Consider the following 24,903-nt stretch of genomic DNA (forward strand, 5'->3'; position numbering starts at 1 on the left):
GTTCTTGACCTTATGGTACGTATGTTGGGTTTATCTGAGAAAGATAAACAGAGGATAGGTATGGCTCAAAATGCTGCTGGAAAAAGTTTGGTCAGGGGTGTATTAGGTCTACCAGGTCACCTAGTTGGTGGCATTATGAGAGGAAGCTCACCTGAAGCCTCATCTCATGTTGCTTCAAATAATCAGGTCAAATATCTCTTAGACCTTTTTTTTTTTTTACTTCTTTCCTATTCTTGAATATTAATTTTCCTATCTAATCCACTAGGAAATTAACTTGTTCTGCCTTCTCAAATTATAGTGACAATCTAAATGTTATAGACCATAGGTTATGGACCAAATTTCAACTCTATACTAGTTAATTTGGTGAATTTATGTTCATTTTCCTACTGCCATAGTCCATAATGGTTGTCAAATTTCATTTTCCATATGTTTCATGTTAAACTAAACTGGTACATATTGATCTTGAATGTTGTTTGGCATGTGTGGCTTAGTGAATAAAAACTCTTAACACACTTCATTTGTGTTATTGAAATGGATGTTCTAACATTCTTTCTCGTAGTGTTTTCCAGTCATTTGCTGATTTATGGGTGTATTTTCTTCTAAAAGAAACTGAAGCAAAAGAGAGAAGAGGGAATTATCTGAGCCGTCCAGGTTATCAAGCCCTGAAGACATGAGCGCATCAAGATGATCAATGCCATCATCTGCCCCAGAAAATGTAATGGACAAGTCCTAACAAGCCAGACTTCATCAACTTTTCCTTCAAAACGATCTCAGATTTTTGACCCATTGGATGCTGAGTTCGCTACACTTCTTCTCACATCCTCAGTTCATCCTGCTCTAAGTAGTGTTAGTCACTGAAGACTGCCACCAAGATATTGATGTTAATGCTTGCTTAGTGGAGGTATGAAAATTTATGCGAATGCAATTATTCATAGTTTGTTCGTCAAGTTATTGTTTTGTTGATGCGAGGAAAGTATTCTTTTTTTCTTTGAAAGTGAGGGAAAAAGAGGGAAGGAAAACACAATCTGAGGACTGCTACCTGTTTGTCGCTTATATTCTGGTGGCACCTATGTACAAACGTCACAAGAATAAGGACTGTAAAAATATGACTAGTGTTCATCTTCCTTCATAACATCTTTAGCTTTGATTCATATGAGTTTAAGGATTTCGAGGGAGAATCGTGATGCCACATTCTTCTTTTGGTGATTCTTGTTCGTCAATGGAGAGGCATGCTTCCACCCTCTTGTTTGAGTTATATCATCTGCGGCGAAGGGATTAGAAGGATGGAGAAACTGGAAGTGGGTGGTGAAGGGAGAGAAAAGAAAGGATTCCAATAGCTGATTACTTGGGATGGAGAAAATAGAGGGAGTTGGAAGTTTTAAAAAAGAGAATACACAATCCATGATGATCTTAGTTCGAGACCGTTGTAGACAACACTAAAAAAGAGAAAATACACATTCCATGCATAATGCTTACGAACCCATCCATTATCATTCCAAGATCGCCAAAATTAAACATAAACAAGGAATTTACATGAACTATAACATAAATCCAGCATAATCAAAATTTAGCATTAATGATACGGCGTGTACCAAAGCCTGGCACACCGGTATATTGTATGACCCAAATTAGGAAAAGCAAGAACTGCCACGAACCACCATAGTAGAAGCATCAAAATCCAGAGACATGGTTCGTCAATGAAGGAGTTTGGAACTTCAAAGCAAGATAAATAAATCGCCAAAAGAAAATGATAGCAGTCAACAACCACCAAGACCAACTAGAAACACGGAGATTTACAGCTACTGGAACTTTTTGTCTTTCAATGGACCTCTTGGTATCTTGCTCAGATACTTGGCATGAACTACGGCGTAGTGCTTCTTAAATTCGATTGTTGCCTTCTCCGCAAATGCATCGACTTGATCATCATACTTGTTGTATAAGAAAGGTACAGAGTGAAGTGTGACAAAAACTTCACCAAGAAACATGAAAGAACAGTTTCAGATGCAAATGGCAAGGTAAAAGGATCAATTAAAAGGGAAAAAAAATTTGAAGACTCTTTACCGATATAGATCAATGTCACGAAATTGGTACAGCTCCCAATGATTGAGAGAACCCATAGTCCAGCAATCACCTGAATCCACAAGACTAATCAGGACAAATTAAGAAAAAAGAGATCTAAATATTCGATATTGAAAATGTTGCATACGGCAAGGAACTTCTTCAAATCGCGTCCTGATGCAATTTCCCTCAAAGCAGAAAGGCCACAGTTGATCTCATATCTCATGGAAAGAGCAATGTCCACGGCCAATTTTTCAGGAATGCTCACCTCAGGAATGTGTGGAGTAGACCTGCAATCGACGATAATTGAGAAATCAAATTTCAATCTAATTCATCACACAAGAGGAAACAAAATTGATGATAGTGGCCTTACTTGGTAATCAAATGAGTAGCTTTGGACCAGAGGAAAATGAGAGCAAGAGACAAGATAAGCAAGTGACAGACCAAAGTAAGCAAATGGTACTCCATAAGCTCGAACAAGATCCAGATTGCTGTGGCTACACCAAGAACAACAGCTGAAGCTTTCTTGTCCTTCCATAGGAAAATATCAGCAGCTGCAAATGATTCGCCAATGTAGAGTCTATGATCAGTCAAATCAACAAAGCACTTCTGGATAAGAGGATCATTCAAATATGTAGAGTTCATGAACAGATGAATCCCAAAAATGTTCCATCTCAAATGGAGATCGATCTCGTCATCAATAAATAAATAAATAAAAGCAGATTCATCCACATAGATGTATGTGCTCAATCGATGCAAAATCCAACGAAAACCATACATGTCAGAGATCAGGCAGTTAGATCTTAAAGATTACGGTAGCCAAGACCACACTCGGTTTTGATATAAAGAGATCCAACTATAGGATCAATTCCAAACCAGCAAAAAAAAGAAAGAAAAGGAAAACGAACGACATAAAGAACAACAAAAAAGATCAAAGATCGTACGCTTTCCGCCTCCCAAGATCTGGTGTACGGGCTTCTCCCTACCGAAGAGGCGGAAGATCTTGGCCTTGGCGGCCTCCGCCGCCGCCGCCACCGTGGACTTCTCGTCGTCGGACGACGAGGAATCGTCAGCGCCGTGGAACTTCTCCTTTATCTGATCCAACAGCGACTCCTCGTGTTCCGCCATCGCCGAGCTCGCGTCCTCAAGCCCTCTCTCCTTCTCCTCTCAAATTTCTGAGATTCTTGAAATCGATTCACGGCGAGGAGGGCAGGTTTTACGTCGTACGCTTCGACGCCGAGATGTGATCATGTCCGTCGAACCCTAACCGGGGCGGATTCCACGAAGGCGCTCCGTTTTCTCTAACGGCGCCGTTTACTACTCGCATTTCGTGCGTGGGCATCACATGCTTTCATGCGACACGACTGAAGATACGATCACGTCAGCCGTCTCTACCGAACGCACGGACGCGTGGCCGGTACCTGTGAGTTAGGTTCGAAGTCGGTTCAGCATTTGGCCCCGCGCAGTTCTTGAGCTCATCGTTGCCAGCCAAGTGGCGAATTGTAGAGGCTTGCTCGGCGACACGTAGGACGGTAGAATATTCTAGATGGAGCAGACGTGGGGCCCACATGAGAATCTGTAAGATTTTGTATATATATCCAGGAATTTCCAAGTAATTAACATGTGTACACTACAATTCTCTCTTAACTTTCAAGAAATTGGATCTCTTTGAACTATAAATTCTAATTAAATATAATCAACACTTTGAATACGAAGTACAGTTTAAATCTGTAGGTTTTACTTTATAATGTATACACGCTGCAATTCAAATTAAAAGTGCAGTTTTTACCTGAAATATCCTAATCCATTTACACATTTGGCCTAGTCTATTCACTCAGCATACTCGATTCGATTGGCCCATTTTACACACCTAACTTATCCAGTTCAACAGGTCCGATCAGTGGACCAACCCGACCAGCTAGCAGTACCAATCAGGAGTCAAGATTTCACCAGAATCTGTTTTCTCTGGGCCAAGCCCGGTTCACACTACTTGGGTTGCAGTCCTTTTAATCGACCCAAGCCCACAACATATCAAATATGATCAAAATTTTAATTTTGTTCTCGACGGTGACGTGCCCATCTTAATTATGAGACAGGAGGCATGGAGACACCTGAAGTGACCGATGAGGGTCAAATCAGCTCATTTTGAATGTCGATCGATCGTTGGCCGGCTCCAATATTCCAGTACGTTCTCTGAATCAATGCATGGGTATCTCTTCCAGCTAGCCATCGCCCTTTTCTTTTCTGCGTGCTCCATCGCCATCACGCGCGCGCCCTACACTAGCACCTGCACAGTGCAGCGACAGGGACAAGGCCGCGCGTGCCCGCGCTCCTTTAATAATCTCCCCATGGACTCAGCGCAGCCCGACCACATGCATGGAGCTAACTAACGGTGGCGGAATGCCCAGTGCTGGAGGAGCAGTGACTGCAGTATCTTGTTCGCTGACAAATAGATCGCACCACGCCTACGTGTTCGTAACTCCATATATATCTACTATACGCACGAATCCATCTACACGCCATGATCTGATATATCGATCGATGATACTATACGATACCTGACACGCCATTATATTGACCAGACAAGATGCATGCAAGCGATCAGCCAAAGCCACACTGGATGGCCAGCAGCGATTCCAGCTTGCCATCGATCACCTTTTCTTTTCCTTTCCCCTCTTTGCTGCAGGGCTAACGTGGGGGACCGAGCGAGCGTTGCATTCCACTTCACAGTGCTTCTAACTAAACCAGATCAGGACCAACTGCATGCCTTGCCTGCCCCGGCTTAGTTTCTTATTCCCTCATAGTTCTCCTAATCATTTGAGGAGGACATCGCCGGTAGTGGCGGGCTTTCAGAATCAAGTAGCGCATCTTCCTTGAACAGGCAGTACTTGTGTCCATGCCTGCAGTGGCAGGGGAAGACTTGTCGTCATCATCATGCATTCAGGAACATTATTCTAGCTAGTAGCTTTAGTTGAGATGATGTAACTGTAATAGTAGAAATTCATATTCTCAACGTAACTATCAGCAGAAGAGTAATTAATTAGTAAAGAAGAGCTTGCATGCAGCCTGATAATTGGATTGTTAGGTAGGTCAGAATGGCAAGAGCTGTGGACAGGAGGTAAAGAGAGAAAGACAGACTGTTTTATTAGAACTGACTGCGAAAGGCCCACGTTGCTTTCGCATATTTGATCTCTCTGTGGACTGTTCAAAGTTGGGTGGAGAATCCAGCATGCATGTGAAGTCAACTGAACCATCCCATTGTCCAAGATTCAGGATCAATCCAAGATTCCACCTTTTTGTTTCATCAACAATATATTTCAGGTTCTTTTTTTTTTTCTAGAAAATTATTTTCTGTGGTTGCTTAATTTCATGTTAACACTTTTATATGACTTTCCCTCAGATATATATATTTCTTGTTGAACATTAACAAGTCAAGTGCCTTGGAGGATTTAGGGTTTGTTGGATTGAAAAGGGAAATCACATGTCCATTTTTTTTTTGTTCCATTATGTCTGTGAATATATACGGTGTTAGCATTGAACTTTTATCTATGTTAACTGTTGGTGACATGTTACTTTATATTTTGTGAACTTGCTTAGTTTAATAGAATCTAGCTCACATTTATTTTGTTTCCATAGGTGAACTAGAATAGATTGCATAGCCTACCTAAGTGGATCGCACTGCTCGTGTAGCTACCCTAGATTTATTGTGTATCATACTTGATGCCTTTCATCATTGCACGAGGAATGAATCAAGATTGGATGACATATATAGTCAATCTCTTTTTCAATATGTTTTAGACGGTATTGAAATATAATTGTGAAATATCTAATAAAAAATTACTTTAATACCATCAAAATACTGAAGAAAATTAGTATTTGAAAAACACCTAAACAAATTACATTGAAGAAAATGGAATATAGAATTAGATAGTGTTTAATTTAGTAAATGTTGTGCGCGCAAATGATTTTACTTTGGAGTAGAAAATAAGTTGAATTATTGCTATTCAACTAAAGATTAGACAATTCAATAACGATGAAACATACAATATTATTTGAATAGGCAATCTTGAGTTTAGGGTGTTTGAGCAATATAATTGATCTTTGGTCAAGATTGATCAAGTTTGAGTTGACTTGAATTGATTTTTGATGTTTGATCAATATATTTGATGTATATGAGAGCAAAAAGTCTAATAGGTCAAGGTTGATCGGATATTTGATGATGAAGAAGTTTAAATGAGTCATGATTGATTAAATATTTAATAATTAGAAGTCCAATAGGAAGTTGACAAATACCAAGTCCAAATGGGTTATGGAGGATCAAATACTTAGCAGTTAAAAGTTTAATAGAAAGTTCATAAAGGTAAAGTCCAAGTGAGTATGGAGGGCTAAACACTTACATGAGATATGAAGTCCAAGTGAATTAAGGTTGACTGGACGTTTAACAATGGAAAAATCCAAGTAGGTTAAGAAAAATTAACTATTTGGCAATGAATAAGTCTTGGTAGGTTAAGATCAAGGTTAACCGAATGTTAGACATGAGATGGAAAGTCTTGACAGGTCAATGTTGATGGGATACTAGATAATGATGAAATCTTGACATGTCAAGTTGATCATATGCTCACACTTATATTTTTTCCATAGATGAACTAGAATAGATTGCCTAGCCTACCTAAGTGGATCGCATTGCTCGTGTACCTACCCTAGATTTATTGCGTATCATGCATGATGCCTTTTATCATTGCACGAGAAATGAATCGAGATTGGATGACATAGTCAATCTCTTCTCCAATATGTTTTAGACAATACTCAGATATAATTGTGAAATATCCATTATATATAGAAGCAAATTAGTATTTGAAAAACTCCTAAACAAATTACATTGAAGAAAATGGATATAGAATTAGATAGCGTTTGATTTAGTAAATGTTATGTAGGCAAATGACTTTACTTCGGAGTAGAACATAAGTTGAATTATTACCATCCAACTAAAGATTAGACAATCTATTGGAATCGATGACATCATTAGAGGGGTGAATAGCAATTCACTTCGTTCTTATTCATTGATCATGTGCTCATTTACAAAAGGCTAATATGCAACAGAGAATACATATAACACACGCAAAATAGAACAAGCATAAGAGACACCTCGATTCTACGTGATTCAGAACTTCCGATTCTTACTCCACAGTTTAGCATCTTATTGTCCGAAATATTCCACAAAACCCTCTTTCATAGGCTTTAAGTCGTGGCTGAAAACCACTCAACAATCGATTGCTAGCTCCTATTAGTCAATTGTTCTTCTAGAATTCAAATATCGCACCCGCAGAATGATTCTTCCAACTTAGCATTGACCTTAACAGTTGATTGTTATTCACCATCAATTGATTGTTGTCGTATTAGTTGAGTGCCTCAGAGTTTAAAATTTTATTTTTGCTATAATAGTGTTATAAGTCGATTGCGTATACTCATTAGTCGATGTGTTAACTGATATACAACAAACCCTCTTAAATCCTCATAAACCTCGAACTTGAGATTTTGAGGTTCATTAGTCGATTGCTAGTCTATAACAGTAGACTAATACCACTGTTTCAATTTTATCAAGGTTGAATTGTCACTCTGTCTAGTATCTGGTATACCTCAATCTATCATAACTTCCTTTGTTTAGCATCCGATCAAATCTTAATCTATTAAAAAAAATTTTTGTTTAACATATGATCAATCTTAACCTGTTGAGACTTTACTATCGTCTAGCATTCGATTAATCTTGAGCTATTGAGACTTCATTGGTTACTTAACATCCGATTAATCTTGACTTACCAGAACTTCACCTTCTAGTACTTGACATTTGATCCTCCATCATCTATCAGGATTTCACTTCTTGTGTCTAGCATTTGATCCTCTATGACCTATTAAGACTTCTACGTACTATTGCTAAGAATCTGATCAACCTTGATCCACTCGGACTTCATATCTTATGTCAAATGTTGGTCTCTATGATCCACTTGGACTTTATCTTTGCTAACTCCTTACTGAACTTTCAATTGCTGTGTCTGATTCTCCGTGACTTACTTAGACTTTACTTTGTTAACTCTCAGTTGGACTTTCAACAATCAAGTATATGAGCAACTATGATTTACTTGGATTTTTTCATCATCAATTATCCAATTAATCTTGACTACTTGATATTTAGTTCTCATATTAAACATATTGATCAAATATCAAATCAAATTTGAGTCAACTTGAGTTTGATCAACCTTAATGAGAGGTTAATTGCTCCAACAAATTCAATAACTATGAAACATACAATGTTATTTGAATAAGCAATCTTGAGTTGAGAGTAAGGATAGAATTGGTTATAACGCAGCAGACTTGCAAAAGAGGGTAAGGATTCGAATCCTGACGAAGTCAGGAAATACCCTCCTGCGTCATAACCAACTGCAATTTTTCGATTTACCTCCTCACAGATGGTTGTGTGGCCGACCGTGTGGGGCCGCTAAGGTGGCGGATTACACTTTTTGCAGAAGAGAGTAAGGATATAACCGATGACCTTGGTTGATTTGGATGATGAACGAATATGAACTAATTAGATTAATGCCACTAATTAAAACCTTTTGTGTATACAAAATTGTTATATTTTTATTCATCAAAATGCAACATCCCCCTTTGGCTTGATCTCTATCTTAATTTCTTCATGCATGCTCTAGTATTTCCAAAGACAAGCTAGTGAGGTAGGACTATGAAACCAAACTTGGAGAGCACGATATGGGGAGAAGTTAGTTTGATCGATATCTTTCACATTAACGGCATGCAATATTGAGATATATCAAAAGAAGAAAAACTAAATTAAATAAAATTCAACTCCACGCCACTACACACAAATTGCACACCAACATATATAATATTATACACAATGTGTATAATTAACAACAATTAATCACTCTCTCAATCTTTCATTCTCTGTCACTTGTCAGTAAACAACTACAACAAACAACCACTTGTATACATCAGCAAGATATACCAATTAAACTAGCAACACAATTAATAATATTTATATATATAGAAAAACCTTCTATATATATATATATCATATATCAATCCACATATGATCTCCCATTAATTTAATTTGGAACAAAAATCCTAAGAAGCGGAGATCATAGATTGTTTTTTTCATGCATATTGCCTCCAACGTTGCTGGATATCATGAGCTATTCTCGTGGCGTCCGCTGAAGTACCCATCAAGCCTTGCCGTGTGAATCCCACGGCGTAGAGGCCTTTCTCCCCTTTCCAACGACACGGAAACACTTTGCGTGGAAATCCATCCTTCTCGGAGAAAAATTCTCGCTCCTAATTTTATATTTATATATATACATATATAAAAGCTTATAATTAGTAATTACATCGAACAGTCTTTCTAATTCTTCATTCATAATGAGAACGTACCTTTAACCATGTAGGTACGTTGCTCTTGTAGCCTGTCGCTAAAATAATTGCGTCGAAGTCTTCGCACCTTCCGTCCACAAACTCTGCTCCGGGCACAGTTAAACGCTTTATTGCAGGGAAAACCTGCATTCGAATACAGATATTAGTTATTAAATAATAATAATAATAATAATAATAATGTGAACGGACCTTGACTTGGCCTGACTTGATCTTGGCGAGGGCGCCAGCATCGAGAACCGGTGTCTTCCCCGAGAGGGACTTGAGCTGGAGCGGACCCAAGTCGGGTCGGGGCAAGCCGAACCGGCGGGTGTCGCCGAGCATGAGCCGGGATATGAGTAGGAGAATGCGGTCCACGGCCCGGACCGGGAGCCACTTGAGCAGCCACATGGAGAGGCCGAAGGTGGACCGGCCCAGCATCTCCCGCGGGAGGACGTGTACCTGCAGCCGACGTCGATCGGCATTTCATTATTCTATTCGTTTTAAGTTTGTGGAATAAAGCAGTAATTAACGATAATGATTTTAAAACAGAGGATCGATTCCGCCATTAGCGAAACAGGGGCGAGCTTGCTGCTCGGCTGCTCTATTTCGATTGAGGAAGAAGGCATGTAAATATAATATGCGATAGATATATCAAAACAGGTGCAGCAGATAGATTCGAACTAACCGTGTCGCGGACGACGATGGACGGCCGGGCATTGTGGTTGCAGAGGTCCAAGCAGACCTCCATGCCGGAGTTGCCGCAGCCGACGACGAGCACGCGCTTGCCCTCGAACTCGGCGCCGCTACGGTAGGCGCTGGTGTGCACGACGGCGCCGCGGAACGTCGCGGCGCCGTCGATGTCCGGGATGAACGGCTCCGCATTCTCGCCGGTGGCGACGACGAGCCAGCGGGAGAGGTAGTGGATGGTTCGGGCGCGTCCGGGGACACTAGCCTCGACGCGCCAGAGGTCGAGGCCGCGGTCGAAGGTGGCGCGGACGACGGTGTGGTTGAAGTTGGGGCGGAGGTGGAAGCGCCGGGCGTAGGCGTCGAGGTAGGCGACGAACTGGCCCTTGGAGGGGTACTTGGGAAAGGAGGCGGGGAAGGGGGAGAGGGGGAGCTGGCAGAAGCGCTTGGGGAGGTGCAGGCGGAGGCGGTCGTAGGTCTTGAGCTGCCACAGCGGGGCGAGGCAGGCGGAGCGCTCCAGGAGGGTGCTGGGGACGCCCTTCTCCTTCAGGCAGGCCGCCACGGCGAGGCCGGAAGGGCCGGCTCCGACTATAACGGGTCCGGCGACCCACACTGTGTCCGGCAGCGACGCCTCCCCGGCGGTCGCCTCGTGGTGGCTGTGGTGCAAGGGATCGTGCAGCGATTTGCCTTCCATCTCTCGCCAACGCTCCATTGACAGAATTTGATTATGTAAACTATAGATTACAAGTAGAGATCGAGAACTAAAACGACATGGCGCAAGTGTTCGAAGGTGCTCTAGCTATGGAAGTCCAAGAGAGATGACAGAACGAAGGGAGAAAGCCACATATATATACACTACAACTTCCTTATAGACACCTTTTTCACGTAGTAAAATTTAGAAATATATAAATTCAGACTGGCCTTTTAAATAATATCTAATAACTATTTATTTATTTATTTTTGTAAAAAAAAAAAAACCTGCACTCGTAATCCATGTGGAAAATGTCCATTTCAAACTCTCTTCAGCCCTCCTTGTTCTATCAAATTGTTTCACTAAAATACACCATCAAGAAACTTAACTTGAAGGCTGCAGAGAAAATGCACGAAAAGCACTTGAATTAAACATAATAAAGATCGACTTTTCTAGTAAGAAGTTTTCAAGACCGTACGATATAGATATATATTCAAAGGATTGTAGGTGAACAATTCCAACTTCAGTCAACTTAAAGGAGTACTAAAGCACGAGGCTCGATTGAAGGAGTACAAGAGCTCACTTTAGCTGAAGAATCTGATGCAGAAACGACCACGCTCATCCGTTCATTCCTTTGAGAAGGTTGTGATCGACCATTCTGTCAACTGTGTTTGTTTACTTGCGAAGAAGAAGATCACACGACATGCAATTACTGTCACCTCAACTATTTGACATCATAAAACTAATATTGCATTAGTACTGTCTTGTATTCTCCTATTGCTCCTGAGATATGAAAGTACCCATTAACTTTTCTTTTCTTTAAGAAAGAAAAAAGAAACTTTTAATTCCACTAAATTGTATATGTTTGATGATGTCTAACTTAAGTGTGGAAGGAGCAATATACTACAATCATTTAGGAAAAAGCAAGGAGAGTTTTGGGAAAGTTCTTGTTTGATGATATTCGACACAAGGCGATGAGATTAATGCAATCGATTACAAGAGAAAACTAAGAGCTAGAAGCCATGCATTGCATGTACTTTATCTATCTCATGCTCAGGAATATGCAATCAGCCGCAATGTTTACTACACAATCAACACAGGAGACAACATCCGGTATCTGTAAACGACAAGCAACTGAACCCTACAGAGTGCTCGTTTAGATCTTCCAAAATTGATGAAAAGTGACAATAGGCAACTGGCTTTCTAGAAAAGAAAACTGCACTGTCAATAAATAATTCGAATTTCTTATCATCGCAATATTTAACTAAAGCATCTATTAAACTGAGAGATTAGGGCATCTTAATTATAAAAAGTAGCTTAAACAAGCGCCACTTAACTCTTTAAAAAGGCTCTGCAGATACCAATTAAAGGCAGACGAGTGTACAATGTAACTACAAGGAGAAAGATTTGTTTAAAGAATAGGTCAAGAAACCTACCCGAACAATGTAGTGGAATTAATTTTAAAACTGCAAGAACTTTATACGAGAATTCATGATCAGTATAGTAATCATGCTTCTGTCATGATAAAGCAAATTCTTCATAAATGGCAGGGCAGAGGAATAATTGACAATCTTTGTCCGGGTAAAGTATCATATACATACTATACAGAGGACCTAACTATTCTTTACTTGAGAAAACAAAGAAAATATGGATTGATGTTAAGAGTAACTGGCCTAACTATGCTTTATCTCAGAAAACCAGTAGAATACTACACAATTATATTGTAAATACTCACAGACCCTTCGAGCCACAAAGCAGGATTGCCATGAACAATTTGAAGTAATAAGAACAGTATCACGATAAGCACAAAGGGCCATCCATAATCATAGTTTAAGGACGGGGATAAAGGAGAGAGCAACTGAGATCTTCCCTTTCTTAATGACTAAAATAAATAGGCATTAGCAGTACACTTTCTCATCATGTCTTCCACCTTCTACTGCACTTTTGTAAGAGAATCGGAGTCAGAACTCAAAATTCCAGTGAAGGCATTTTGATAGCTAGTAGTGTTGGTTACAGAAGCAACTAGTTCATACTCTTTAAGTGCTCTTGTAGCGAACAAGCTTGTTCGTAACCTTTCATTGCTATAGCTATATATTAGAAAACAAGAAGATAACCAAAACCAGACAACTACGGACCCAGATTTAAAAGAAAGAGTAGATTAACATGTGGTGCGACTTTTGCATTAGATAAAATTAATGCTTCTGCTAGCATCTTCGGCGTTGAAAAACAGGCCCTTTTTTCCAACTTCCCACAAGGTTGGATTTTTCTCAACGCTAAACCAAAGAAGCAAAAGTCAACTCACAAAAAAGAAAACACAAAATGCAAAAGCCATACTTCCTCATCTTCCAATTAGTTCCTCTGTGGACTCTTATTACTTCTGATCCAGAGACGGATTGGCCCATTCGAAACCATACTCCTGCCTTGTTTTATGAACTGATTTGATAATTTTAAAGAAAATTTAAATTATTTTTCTGATAAAGATTAACGATATTTTTGGAAGCTATTAAAAAAAAATTTATCGAAGTTTTTTTTTTTGGATTTATTTGCTAAATTATTCGTTCACATATGGAATATTCTTGCAGCCGCGCGGAGATTCGCATCTGACACCGCTTGCCGCCGCCCAACAGCAAACACTTATGTTGTGCACGTGTCATCCTATCGTTGAGTTTTGCTGGAACGCGTTTGGAGACGGTGGAAAGTTCCAGAATCAACGCGATTGACTCACCGAAGAACTCGATGAGTCCCCAATCTCGTTTTACTCCTGCAACTTCCCCTCTTTGATTCCTCGGCCCGCTCTAATCGCGAAGCCGGATTGTTCTCGGTCGACGAGAGGAAGACGCGGTCGCTCTTGCTCAAGCGAAGCGGAAGATCGTCGATCGTCAGGTGCCAGGATCGGAATCCATGGCTTCCCGCAGGAGAACGCTTCTCAAAGTGATCATTCTCGGCGACAGCGGGTGGGATTTTCTTCTTTCTTGGCACAGATTGCGTTAAAACTTTGCTAAACTGCAAGAAATTTTTTATTTTCCTTTCGGATTGGCATGGCTTTTGGTTTCTGCGTGATAGGGTTGGAAAGACGTCTCTGATGAATCAGTATCCTCTTGTTGAAGAATTAATTATTGATTCGGATAATGTGGTATTTGGCATCCGTGTGAGTTTCATGCATGATTTTTTTTTTTAAATAATGGTTTTGGCTTCCCTTAACTATGATGACCAGATATGTGAATAAGAAGTTTAGTAACCAGTACAAGGCTACAATTGGAGCCGATTTCTTAACCAAGGAAGTGCAAATCGATGACAGGTTGTTCACGTTACAGGTAAGCCCCATTTTTATGATTTGTGGGTTCTTCTATCGATCCCATATATCTTGGAATGAACATTTTTAGGTGTTCAACGAAGTTTTTGTTTGGTCCTAAATCTTGTCATGAGCATATTTATATATCCGTTGGAACTGTGTAATTCATAAATTTCTCAATTGAGCCTTGAGACATCCCAAGACATTTCAGTCCTTCTAATGTCGAAGAATTATTTTCCTTTTACCTAAATTGGAGCAGCAAGTTAATTTGCCAGGTTGTGGCACCTTTTGGAGGGGAAAACTGCAGCCAGATATTATTGAAAAAGATATATATCTATGGCACTTTTTTATTAAAAAATAATAATTATAGGGAGATGTTTTGGTAAATATGTCCAAAAGGATTTGGCAGTATTTAATCCTAGTAGATTTAGTCATTAGAATAAACAAAACCTAGCAGAATTGTTTTTTTTTCTTTCACACAATAAATATATATGTACTTCTACTTCTTTTTTGAATAATGCAAGGTTTGTAGGTGATAATTTTGATTATGGTGATTTAGTTTAACATAATATTCTTTAAATAAAAAAATGATCCATAACAATTTATTAATTAATAATGAAAATTAAAAATCATGATGTTTGAATGTAAAATGGCTCAGACCGAACTGAAACCAGCCAAATTGATGATTTTAGTTTGGTTTTAATTTGGTTTGGTTCAATTTCTAAGAAATGATACCACAAAATTCAATTTAATCCAGTTTGGTTCCGTTTGTTCATTCATACTAGTAAACACCCCTATGCTGGGATGATATTCTTATTGAGATTTGAAAGAGCTAACTGAGTTATGCATCCGTATTTTGAAAATCAAAAAGATGTTTGTCTAGTGAAGGAAAATTTATGTAACATTGATTTACTAGAATAAAGGTAGCATACAATCTTTTTCTAATTATAGAGGGATTAAGTTTATTTTGAAATTTTAGGAAAGGGTTTATTTGTTGGCAAGCAATAGATGAAACAAATGTATCTTAAAATCAATTAGTTTTACGTTTGGTAGATTAATTATAGTTTTTATTTATTTAACAAGACAAATAATATGATTTTCTTTAACTTGCCAAAAGTTTATGATTGAGTCTCTTGACAATTATTCTAGTAGGTTTTGGAGAAGGATCAGTTCTCTGTCTATATATTTACACACCTACAAGATGAACTTATGATACTCATGATACCATATGTTATTTGCAAATGACAATTATATTCTAGAAGTGCCAATAAATTAAATTCTAGAAGAACTTAAAGAAAGGAATGTAAAATGACTTAAGATGGATGAAATACAGAACTTCTATAATAGTTTACATATGTTGGATCTACCATTCAACATGAGAATTTGTTGATGGTATGATGAATGAAAAGTGGTTGGTTGAAATGAAGTGAAGCTTTTAGAGCCCTTCACCTATTGCTTTATGGTTCAGTCTTAGATAATTAAGAAGCAATACACACACAAATCTAATATGATGGTGATTAAATTGTTAACATGGTCGAATCAAAATACTTTGGGCAAAAATCAAAAGGGTGCCCCATTTTGTAGGAATCATCAAAGGGACGCCTCTTTTTAATTTTTAATCAAAAGAGTGTCTCACCCCACCAGCAACCCGTGTAAAATGACACAGTTGTTCTCTAGTTCACTGTTCAACATTATTATCTCCTGCCACCCAGTCCCCAGCCATTTATATGAACAGGATAAATTTATGTTGTAGTAGCTACGAAATTATAGTTGCTACACCAGTATAATAGCTACGGTTTCATAACTGTTATAATGTGAATGTTGTTGAACATGACAAGTTTGAGTTGTAACAGCTACAGTTTGTAGGTACTACAATGTGAATGTTATCGAACAGAATAAGTCTGAGTTGTAGCAGTTGTGCTCATAGCTACTACAATGTGAATGAATATTAGGTGAACAGGTCAAATCTGTATTGTAGCTGCTACAAAATTGTAGCTGCTACAACGTGAATATTTTTGAACATGTTAAGTATGCGTTATAGTAGCTACGATTTCGTAGCTACTACAAATATGTAGTAGCTACGGTTTCATAGTTGCTACAATGTGAATATTTTTGAATATGCATTTTAGCAGCTATAATTTTCAATGCGGACTTGTCCTATTCATACAATTAGTTGATGGGATCGAGTGGCAGGAGATAATAATGTTCATACTGGAGGGAAGCTGTGTCATTTTACATGAGTTGCTGGTGGGGTGAAGCGCCCTTTTGATTAAAAATAAAAAAGGGGTGCCTCTTTGATAATTCCAATAAAAAAGGGCGTCCTTTTGAGTATTGCCCAAATACTTTTGTCTAGAGAGAAAATGATGAATGTGCCTAGAGATGGCTACTAAATTCTATGGTTAGACACAATTGCTAGAGTTGAAGGTTTAAAGGTAGATGAAAACTATAGGCAACTCCAGTAAATGTAATTACAAGTGATTTATGAGATTTGAATATTATTAACAATAAAGCTTAGTTAAGAGTTTAATGAAGTGATGAGATCTGTATAGTTGGTCCTAAATAGCTAGGATTAATATGGCTTGACGATGAGGATCTTGCAACTTAGCATGGATTCTTCCAATATTTACTTGTGAGATCCTAGTTGTGTTCCTTTTCCTACCATCTTGTGTGAAATTTTGATATATTGTTCATTCGTTCTTTTAGATATGGGATACGGCAGGGCAGGAAAGGTTCCAAAGTCTAGGTGTGGCATTCTATCGTGGTGCAGATTGTTGTGTTCTTGTCTATGATGTAAATGTTGGGAAATCATTTGATAACCTGAACCGTTGGCGGGAAGAATTTCTGATTCAGGTAGCATGGTTGCAGACCCTCCTGCCTGTCAGCTATAAACATGTTATGATGATTCTTTCTCAGCTAATTCTGTTTTCAAAATGTCTAGGCAAGCCCCTCAGAACCAGAAAATTTCCCATTTATAGTCTTGGGAAATAAAACAGACATTGACGGCGGTAACAGTCGAGTGGTATCTGTGTTTTCCTTCATCTATGTTTCTCAATGATTGAAGATTTCTTTTGTGTTTGCATCAGCAAGTGCTTCATAACATATGGAGTTGATGTTTTGTGTGAGATTTCAGGTTTCTGAGAAGAAGGCAAAGCAATGGTGTGCTTCAAAGGGCAACCTTCCATACTTTGAGACATCTGCTAAGGAGGGAACAAATGTGGAAGCTGCTTTCCAGTGCATAGCCAGCATTGCCCTCAAGAATGAACCAGAGGAGGAAATGTAAGTGCATTTCTGATTCTCAGTAGAGAGTTGAATGATGTACAAAATTGAAACATTTAAGCTGTTTACGAATTTGCACATGAATATCGAAGTTATGTTGGATGGATTCTTCCTCATTTTTTTTATAACACTAGGATATGTGGGGCTCTGAAAAAGAGTTTAGACTAATAATTTATATTAATTGGGTTTCTTGTTTGGACCATACAACCATTAGTATCTCCTTAATGTAAGTTAATAGCCCTTTGCGTTTACAACTTTTTTCATAATCCTTGTAAATAGATAACCTTCCTGATATCCTTGATCTTGTTCTGTCTTTTTTGTTCTTGATTGATTTACCATTCGATTAACAAGCTGATCACATTTTTTTGTTTTGCTAATGGTGAAGATACCTCCCGGATACTATTGATGTGGCCACCGGCAGGGGGCAGCAAAGATCAACTGGCTGCCAATGCTAGACAAACGCAGGTAGCTCAGTTCTCTTTTACAGGTTATGGGGTTCATACAAACTGTAATAAGTGATTTGATTTACTATGTCGTCTGGATCTGTATCATTTATTAAGAGGATGCCCACTATGTTGTTATCCTTGAAATGCCTCATGGCTTCATTTCAGCGGTAAAATGAAAGCGTATTCCCCATTTTATGAACATGAGCAGGCCATCGTGTACTGAACTTGAAAGTTTCAGAGGTAGATTGACACATGTTTGCTTTATGTTTGTTTGATCATCATCATTCAGACTTATGTTTGTTTCAATTCATTAACTGTTGATCATCATTATTCACTTATGTTTGTTTCAATTCTTTATATATGAACATTAGAATCAGATATTTAGATGGCCTATACAAAGTTTTGATTTTGATTTTATGTTTTTATATCTTATTTTTCTGGAGGATGATAAAACAGTAAATTACCACAAAGTCTACTCGTGAAAGATAAGGCTTCATTATATCAACACCAACCACCTCATTATGATGCCTCACACGTAGGCTAAGTAGCCATCAGAATGTTTTTGAGTGAGATTGATCATTGTTAATTATGTTCTTTTTCCACGAGCTAATTTGGAAAGTTATACATTGTGTACTAAAAAAAGAGAGGACTTTTTTTGGGAAAATAAACAACAACAAAAAGTATTCAAGTAGGTGAAAAAAATACCTTTTTTTATTATTCTAAAATTGCCATTGTGATTTATGCGGATTCATTTCAAATAATTAACTAATTAATTAATTTTGTTTTGGGAAAAATAGTATTTTAGCTGCCTCACTCACCGGCTCTCGCACTCGTACGCGGCTGCGCTCAAATGGAACGTCGCGCGGCCGCTCTTCCGCTGCTTCTCGCCCTGCTATCTTCGTACGTCTGGACCGGCGGCGGCCGTGGCACCGGTACGATTCTGCAGCCCACCGCCTCCCAGTCGCCTCCCGTTGCCTCCCTGGCCGCGGCAGTTGCGGGCGGGTCCACCCTCGACCCCCGCCAGCTCATGGCTCTCCAGTCCCTGGGTTTCCCCGTCTCCGTCGACCCCTGCGCCGCCCCCTCCCCACTGAGCAACGCCACCGCTTGCAACGACGACGCGCCATTCCGCCACCTCGTCTCCCTCCGCCTCGCCGACTGCTCCCCAGACCTCGACATCCCCTCCACCGCCCTGCGCGCCCTCTCCACCCTCCGCTCCCTCGCCTTCGTCCGCTGCCCGATCGCTGCGCCTAGGCGCCTCCCGCCCTCCCTCCTCGCTTCCCTCCGCTTTTTCTCCTGCGTCGCCTCCCTTTCCCACCTCACTGGTCTGTGGCTCTCCCGCCTCGAGAACCTCACCGAACTCTCCGTCGTCGGCGTCTCCGTCTCCTCCAGACGCGGAGCCTCCGTGATCCTCTCCAAAATGCTCGATCTTCGCTCTGCCACCATCTCCTCCGCCAACCTCTCCGGCGTCCTTCCCCGCTCTTGGCACGCCCTCGACCTCGTTCACCTCGACCTCTCCGCCAACCGCCTCAGCGGCCCGGTCCCGAGCTCCGTCTCCGTGCTTGGCTACCTCGAAATCTTAAACCTCAGCTCCAATGCGCTCACCGGAACCCTACCCAACACCCTCGGCAACCTCGCAGAGCTAAAAATCGCAACTTTCGCATACAATTCGCTTTCCGGCCCCATACCCGATTCAATGTCGCAGCTCTCGGCGCTTGTCCACCTCGATCTTAGCTCGAATCACTTCAACGGAAGCGTCCCAAATTTCCTATCCGAGATGAAAGCCCTTGAGTTCTTAAATTTAGAGAACAACAACTTCCAAGGAGTCCTTCCCTTCAACGCCTCCTTCCTTCGGAGGCTCAAGGCCTTCAAGGTGGGCGGCAACAGCAACCTCTGCTACAACCACACTCTGCTATCGTCCAAGCTAAACCTGGGGATTGCCCCCTGCGACAAGTACGGGCTACCGGTGTCGCCGCCGGTGGACCGCTCGGACTCGTCGGATTACTCCGACGACGACAATGACGAGGACAGCGGAGACAAAGGCAGCGGCGGCGGCGGCGGCGGAACCCACCACACGCCAAGTAAGCTGGTACTGGGAGTGGCCATCGGCCTCTCCTGCTTTGTGTTCTTGGTCATCTTCCTTGTTTGCCTCTCCAAGGCTTGTAGCTGAAGCAGAAGGCTTACTACTGATTCAATTTCAATATCTTGAACAAAATTCCTGCTTTGTCTGTTTAATGCCCTTCGATCCTATGTATGAGATCAATGTGAAAAAAATTCTTAGCAATCTACTCCTAGGAAACGAAAAAAAAAATTTTTAAGAGCAAATTGAGATTGAGCAGTTCAAACTCTTTGATATAGAAAAATGTCATTTTATTTTAAAATCAGCTAGAATCATATCGAGAGCTATATGAGTCAATAAGTTGGCAGAACTTTAAAGGCCTGTTCTCCTCATTTTTTTATTTCTGATCTCTTACAGACATTGGTGGCATCATACATATTTTTTTCTGAACTGGTTCTTTTGTATGTTACTGCCACATTGGGTACTTGCTGCTTCGCCATTGTGTACTCATCTATTTCCTTGTTGCTGTATCTTCATTGTGCTCATGTTATGATTCTGTCTTGCCTTTTCTACAAAGGAGTTAATTAAGTCATACTGTTCGTGAGTTCCTACTTGATGCTGCATTCATTTATTTGCTCTGCCTTCCAAACTAAGTTGCCAAAAGCTTTTATGATGGTGTCTGGTGCCAATTGTTCTAGGAATCTTGTGAAAGAAATGCATGATTGTGTGGTTCAGCAACTTCATCGTAATTTACTAATTTATAATTGATTTACGAATCTAATATGAATTTTCAGTAGCAAGTATTAAGATAACAAAATCTCACTCTTGACAAGTTCAATCTAGTAATGTTAATCACTAAATCGTAGCAGAGAAGAAGTAAAACAAGCATCACTGATAGACAGGCGATAGGCAACGACATTAACTATCTAACTTGAACAACACCCAAGTTTCTTCAGAGCAGAAGCATCATCTGTCACGTTTATTCTCTCGCCTTTACTTGGTATGGAAGATGCCGATGCATCATCGCCTGCCTCAACTGCTCTCTTGCTTACGATATGATAAATATGAGCCAAGACCTCTTCGAATGCGGTGTTGACGTTCTTCGCTTCTAGTGCAGAAGTTTCCATGAAATATAAAGATTCACTCTCGGCGTAGGCCTTCCCGTCTTCAGTAGGAACAGCAACAAGGTGGCGGAGGTCTGACTTGTTCCCGATCAGCATGACAACTATGTTAGGATCTGTATGGTCTCTTAGCTCCTTCAACCAACGTGAAACGTTCTCAAATGTAGCGCGTCTAGTGACATCGTAGACGAGCAATGCGCCAATTGCTCCCCGATAGTACGCACTTGTTATTGCACGATACCTGCATTCATTGATCAGATTGAGACGGTGTCATCCATATGCTCTTAGTAAGAAATGCACATGCCAACTACTCAGTTTCATGATTTTGCTTTCTGTGTGTGTAGGATTCCTTGACTACCTTTCAGTAAGTTCGTATTTACCATTATGAGAATAGTTTAGAGTTGTTCTACACGTACATAAATAGGTGCATCCTCTGTGCAAGAAACCAAGGGTGAAAATGAGAACATAAATCTGTCCTCCTTAAAGTGTGAGCTTGCTAAACTTCCATGAGAACATTTAAATCAGGTTCACAATGTGAATAACTGTTGTTATATTCAGAAATCAAACCTGAAAGACAAAGGTGTGAACAAGGGGTTGTATCCATTCAAATGACCATCAATTACCAAAGGCTACTATTTCATTGTTAAGAAAGAAAAATGCACTTGTATGAAGACCAATGTAAACAGCACTACCCTAGGGTCTGACCTAGATTGCTTTTATACCAAGCGAAATACTTTAAATTTCTCCAGATCAATGTAAGAGGGAACTTGTATCCCTTCCCTTCTTACTCAGCTTAATAGTATCTGATTTGACCTTGAGCATTGTTTTGTACCAAAAATAAAGACACTTCAATGAAATATCAAATGATAGCATGGAAAGCTTGACCTTGATAAAAACGTGATAATTTTTCACCTCAGATGGTGAAATTATGAATTAATTTTAACATTATCTACAAGTTTTGACAAACATTAGTCCCTGACATGAACCAGAAAATAAAGCCACCTCAAGGATTTCAACTATCTAACAAACCACTGTATTATGAAAGCATAGAAGTAAGAAATATATTACTGGAGTTGGACACTAACACACTAATACTTTGAGTTGATGCACAAAATCTCCTATAGATCACGAGTAAAAACTTTTAGATTCAGCCACATTGGATATTTTGATCCACACTAATTCCAACTACACGTACTTAATCCAAGTAACATACAATGACAATAGAGTGGTATACCTTGTAGACCAGATGCTCCTACAAAGAATCAATCAAGGAGGCACGACAAATTATCTCTTACATTTGGTTGTGAGTCAGAGACGATACAGAAATTTGTTAGTCTTCTGCAATCTGAACAAAAGCAAAGCAATGACACTTACTAGAGCTGGCTGGTTGCAGTTCCAACAGTTATTTTGGAGGAAATGGAGCAACATGGTGTTCAAAGACAAGATGTTTACCCAAAGGAATCTTGTGAGAACAATACATCAAAAGGGCCATCCTTGAAAAAACTAGAAACACAAGCTTCATGAATATAAAGTTAATCAATACCCTATCCTTGCTTCCCATGTCACCTATGTTTCTCTCTTTAGTTTATAACCATATCTTTCTCCCAAAATGCCTTCTCATTTTTGTTCTTACCTTTTTCTTCATCCTTCCATCTTCATCTGCTTACTGAGCCATCTACTTAATGCTCATAGCCAACTATGGTTTGATTTCTATAGATCAGAAAGTTATTGAGACAAGAAAAGAAGTAAGCTTCGGAATTTGATCCTCATGCAATTCAGTATTTCTAAAAGAACGTACCCATCATATTCAGAAGAGCTACATTCTAGAATACTAAGCACACAAATAAAGACTGACTGCAAAATAAGATTTTGGAACACTCATTTCTATTATAACAACTTAGAATCAAAAGAAGCCAATACAATGCTCACAAAATATTTCTTTTCTTGAATTTTTTAGGAGTTAAAGACTGAAGCTGCACCTTTTATACAAATGTCCTAGTACCAAGGTTTCTAAATACTTTTCTTGTCTAACTAATAATACCTACGAGAAGCACTTCATTTTAGACAGCATATAAATATAATGAATGGCAATTTGGCATGACATCATCACAACCATAGAATTTCTTTTCAAAAATTAATCATATAAATAAAGAAAAATAGATCTGTAATCCAAACATATCAACTTGTACAGGCGGAGCCCAAATAAGGTGGGCATACCCACTAAAATGAACTCAAACAATCATATGGGCAAACTATTCCTATATTTTTACACAAAATGTGCCCTTGGCTGACAAATGCTACCTTGGTGAAGTAGGAACTAGAACAATAGCAAATTAGATTATTTTTTAGGAGTACTAGGAAATCTTTATAATGTTTAGTGAGTTTAATGGATTTTTTTAAATATATATTTAACACACGATTTTTGTATATTTCACCTATATGACATCTTATGGAATGACCTAGTAGGTTATGAATCTATGATTATTAATTAGACTACATGAACTGCCCCCTTTCTCTCTCTGGTGGGTCTGCATCACATGTGCTGGTCGAGATCCAGATTCTGCCTCCACGCTCCATGTTAACATGCTACCCACGTCAAACTCTAAGCACCACATGAGGACAAATGGTCCTAAACAAATAACCATGTTTGCAGAAATGTATGAAATTCAACATATTATAGTAACATGAAGATGATCATTTACTCTTGAACTAGGTCAAATTAGCAAACTATCAGTACTGTGACTCAGAGTGTTTGTCTGCTCTTACTATCATGGTTGCACATGCTTATTTCAGAACTAGCCAACTGAACAAGCAAATAAATTCCAAACAGACCACAGAAACCAAAGCCGCGTGCCCTTCCATGTATCTTCTCTAATTAGTTTAATTTGCAAAGAATGGTTTAGGATGAGGAACAACTGCAAACTGGGTGGAAATCTTGATTTTTTTTTTACAAACAACCTAATCATTAGGCAGGAAATCTCGATGTTTACAAATAACAAAGATCATTTCTTCCATATCAAGCTACGTTTTTCCCTACGTACCTGTCCATTGAACTCTATCTTCAGCTAATAAATTTGAGCCTAAACAACCTAAGTCTACTTTAGTCTACACTAAAAGACGGCCATGGGATCCTTTACCCGATTTGAAAATCCCACGACAACAATCCCTAATGACCTAATCAACCACCTTGCACAAACAAAGCACCATATCATCAAACAAGTAAAGTTGACTAGGGATAACTGAACAAAAACCTCTCTTGGCCGGCGGTATCCCAAATCTGGGCCTTGAGGACCTTCCCGTCGACGGTGATGCTACGGGTGGCGAACTCAACCCCGATTGTGGACTTGGACTCGAGGTTGAACTCGTTCCGGGTGAAGCGGGAGAGGAGGTTGGACTTGCCAACCCCCGAGTCCCCGATCAGCACCAACTTGAACAAGTAGTCGTATTCATCCTCCGCCCGGTACCCCGCCATCTCTGCTCCGACCTATCTCCGCCTCCTCTCGTGAAGAAGAGTTATAGGCGTGGATTCGATGAGTGAGGAGAAGGGCAAGCAGTAGGACAGAACAGGAAGGAGCTTCATGAAACCACCCGTTAAAACTACTAGCCTTTTCATTCGACAACAGGTAGGCCCCAAGCATAGATGGACTGATGGAGAGAAAGAACTACAAATTGGTCGAGGTAGGTAGGGGAAGGGGTAACAAATGCGCGTGCGGAGTAGGGTCGCGCGGCTCTGCTGGATATCTTTCTTAATTTGACGGTGTGCGGAGATGATGATGATGACGTGGATGCGATCGGTGGACAGGTGTTGTTGTCACCGTCGAGTTTTAACTTTGTTCGGCCAAAAGTTGAACCAAACCGGT

At 39.8% G+C, this 24,903-nt stretch overlaps 5 protein-coding genes across 5 annotated transcripts; 2 read left to right on the top strand and 3 right to left on the bottom strand.

The window, feature by feature from the left end:
• Positions 1-1,546: 1,546 nt before the first annotated feature.
• On the bottom strand, positions 1,547-3,301 carry LOC141834763 (reticulon-like protein B2). The gene is made up of 5 exons (XM_074722119.1): positions 3,003-3,301; positions 2,432-2,612; positions 2,207-2,348; positions 2,062-2,131; positions 1,547-1,969 (listed from the first exon to the last, which is right to left on the bottom strand). Exons 1-5 carry the CDS (start codon positions 3,184-3,186, stop codon positions 1,800-1,802), a joined length of 747 nt encoding a protein of 248 aa, XP_074578220.1. The 5' UTR covers positions 3,187-3,301; the 3' UTR covers positions 1,547-1,799.
• A 5,924-nt stretch (positions 3,302-9,225) lies between these two features.
• LOC141834475 (indole-3-pyruvate monooxygenase YUCCA6-like) lies at positions 9,226-10,873 on the bottom strand. Its single transcript, XM_074721803.1, has 4 exons — positions 10,163-10,873; positions 9,688-9,936; positions 9,499-9,621; positions 9,226-9,402 (listed from the first exon to the last, which is right to left on the bottom strand). Exons 1-4 carry the CDS (start codon positions 10,871-10,873, stop codon positions 9,226-9,228), a joined length of 1,260 nt encoding a protein of 419 aa, XP_074577904.1.
• A 2,666-nt stretch (positions 10,874-13,539) lies between these two features.
• Positions 13,540-18,065, top strand: LOC141834603 (ras-related protein Rab7-like). The gene is made up of 7 exons (XM_074721921.1): positions 13,540-13,806; positions 13,916-13,942; positions 14,067-14,166; positions 16,848-16,994; positions 17,083-17,163; positions 17,275-17,420; positions 17,806-18,065. The coding sequence occupies exons 1-7, from the start codon at positions 13,754-13,756 to the stop codon at positions 17,873-17,875; spliced, it is 624 nt and encodes a 207-aa protein (XP_074578022.1). The 5' UTR covers positions 13,540-13,753; the 3' UTR covers positions 17,876-18,065.
• A 651-nt stretch (positions 18,066-18,716) lies between these two features.
• LOC141834601 (receptor-like protein 51) lies at positions 18,717-20,092 on the top strand. Its single transcript, XM_074721919.1, has one exon. It carries the CDS (start codon positions 18,717-18,719, stop codon positions 20,031-20,033), a length of 1,317 nt encoding a protein of 438 aa, XP_074578020.1. The 3' UTR covers positions 20,034-20,092.
• A 604-nt stretch (positions 20,093-20,696) lies between these two features.
• LOC141834602 (ras-related protein Rab11D-like) lies at positions 20,697-24,572 on the bottom strand. Its single transcript, XM_074721920.1, has 2 exons — positions 24,295-24,572; positions 20,697-21,284 (listed from the first exon to the last, which is right to left on the bottom strand). The coding sequence occupies exons 1-2, from the start codon at positions 24,513-24,515 to the stop codon at positions 20,849-20,851; spliced, it is 657 nt and encodes a 218-aa protein (XP_074578021.1). The 5' UTR covers positions 24,516-24,572; the 3' UTR covers positions 20,697-20,848.
• Between the last annotated feature and the right edge of the window lie 331 nt (positions 24,573-24,903).

Source organism: Curcuma longa, chromosome 9 (genome assembly GCF_044706935.1).
Source record: "Curcuma longa cultivar G26 ecotype Majalengka, Jawa Barat chromosome 9, ITB_CL_G26_1.1, whole genome shotgun sequence".
In the NCBI taxonomy this organism is placed as follows: Eukaryota; Viridiplantae; Streptophyta; class Magnoliopsida; order Zingiberales; family Zingiberaceae; genus Curcuma; species Curcuma longa.

Coding starts and splice junctions, on each gene's coding strand:
- LOC141834763 (XM_074722119.1), bottom strand. CDS start 3,186: ATGGCGGAACACGAGGAGTCGCTGTTGGATCAGATAAAGGAGAAGTTC. Junction 2,613..3,002: donor GATCTTGGGAGGCGGAAAGC/GTACGATCTTTG, acceptor AATCATTTGCAG/CTGCTGATATTTTCCTATGG. Junction 2,132..2,206: donor ATTTGAAGAAGTTCCTTGCC/GTATGCAACATT, acceptor TTGTGGATTCAG/GTGATTGCTGGACTATGGGT.
- LOC141834475 (XM_074721803.1), bottom strand. CDS start 10,873: ATGGAGCGTTGGCGAGAGATGGAAGGCAAATCGCTGCACGATCCCTTG. Junction 9,937..10,162: donor CCATCGTCGTCCGCGACACG/GTTAGTTCGAAT, acceptor CGTCGGCTGCAG/GTACACGTCCTCCCGCGGGA. Junction 9,403..9,498: donor ACGTACCTACATGGTTAAAG/GTACGTTCTCAT, acceptor ATATAAAATTAG/GAGCGAGAATTTTTCTCCGA.
- LOC141834603 (XM_074721921.1), top strand. CDS start 13,754: ATGGCTTCCCGCAGGAGAACGCTTCTCAAAGTGATCATTCTCGGCGAC. Junction 13,807..13,915: donor ATCATTCTCGGCGACAGCGG/GTGGGATTTTCT, acceptor TCTGCGTGATAG/GGTTGGAAAGACGTCTCTGA. Junction 17,421..17,805: donor AATGAACCAGAGGAGGAAAT/GTAAGTGCATTT, acceptor CTAATGGTGAAG/ATACCTCCCGGATACTATTG.
- LOC141834601 (XM_074721919.1), top strand. CDS start 18,717: ATGGAACGTCGCGCGGCCGCTCTTCCGCTGCTTCTCGCCCTGCTATCT.
- LOC141834602 (XM_074721920.1), bottom strand. CDS start 24,515: ATGGCGGGGTACCGGGCGGAGGATGAATACGACTACTTGTTCAAGTTG. Junction 21,285..24,294: donor GATACCGCCGGCCAAGAGAG/GTTTTTGTTCAG, acceptor CAATGAATGCAG/GTATCGTGCAATAACAAGTG.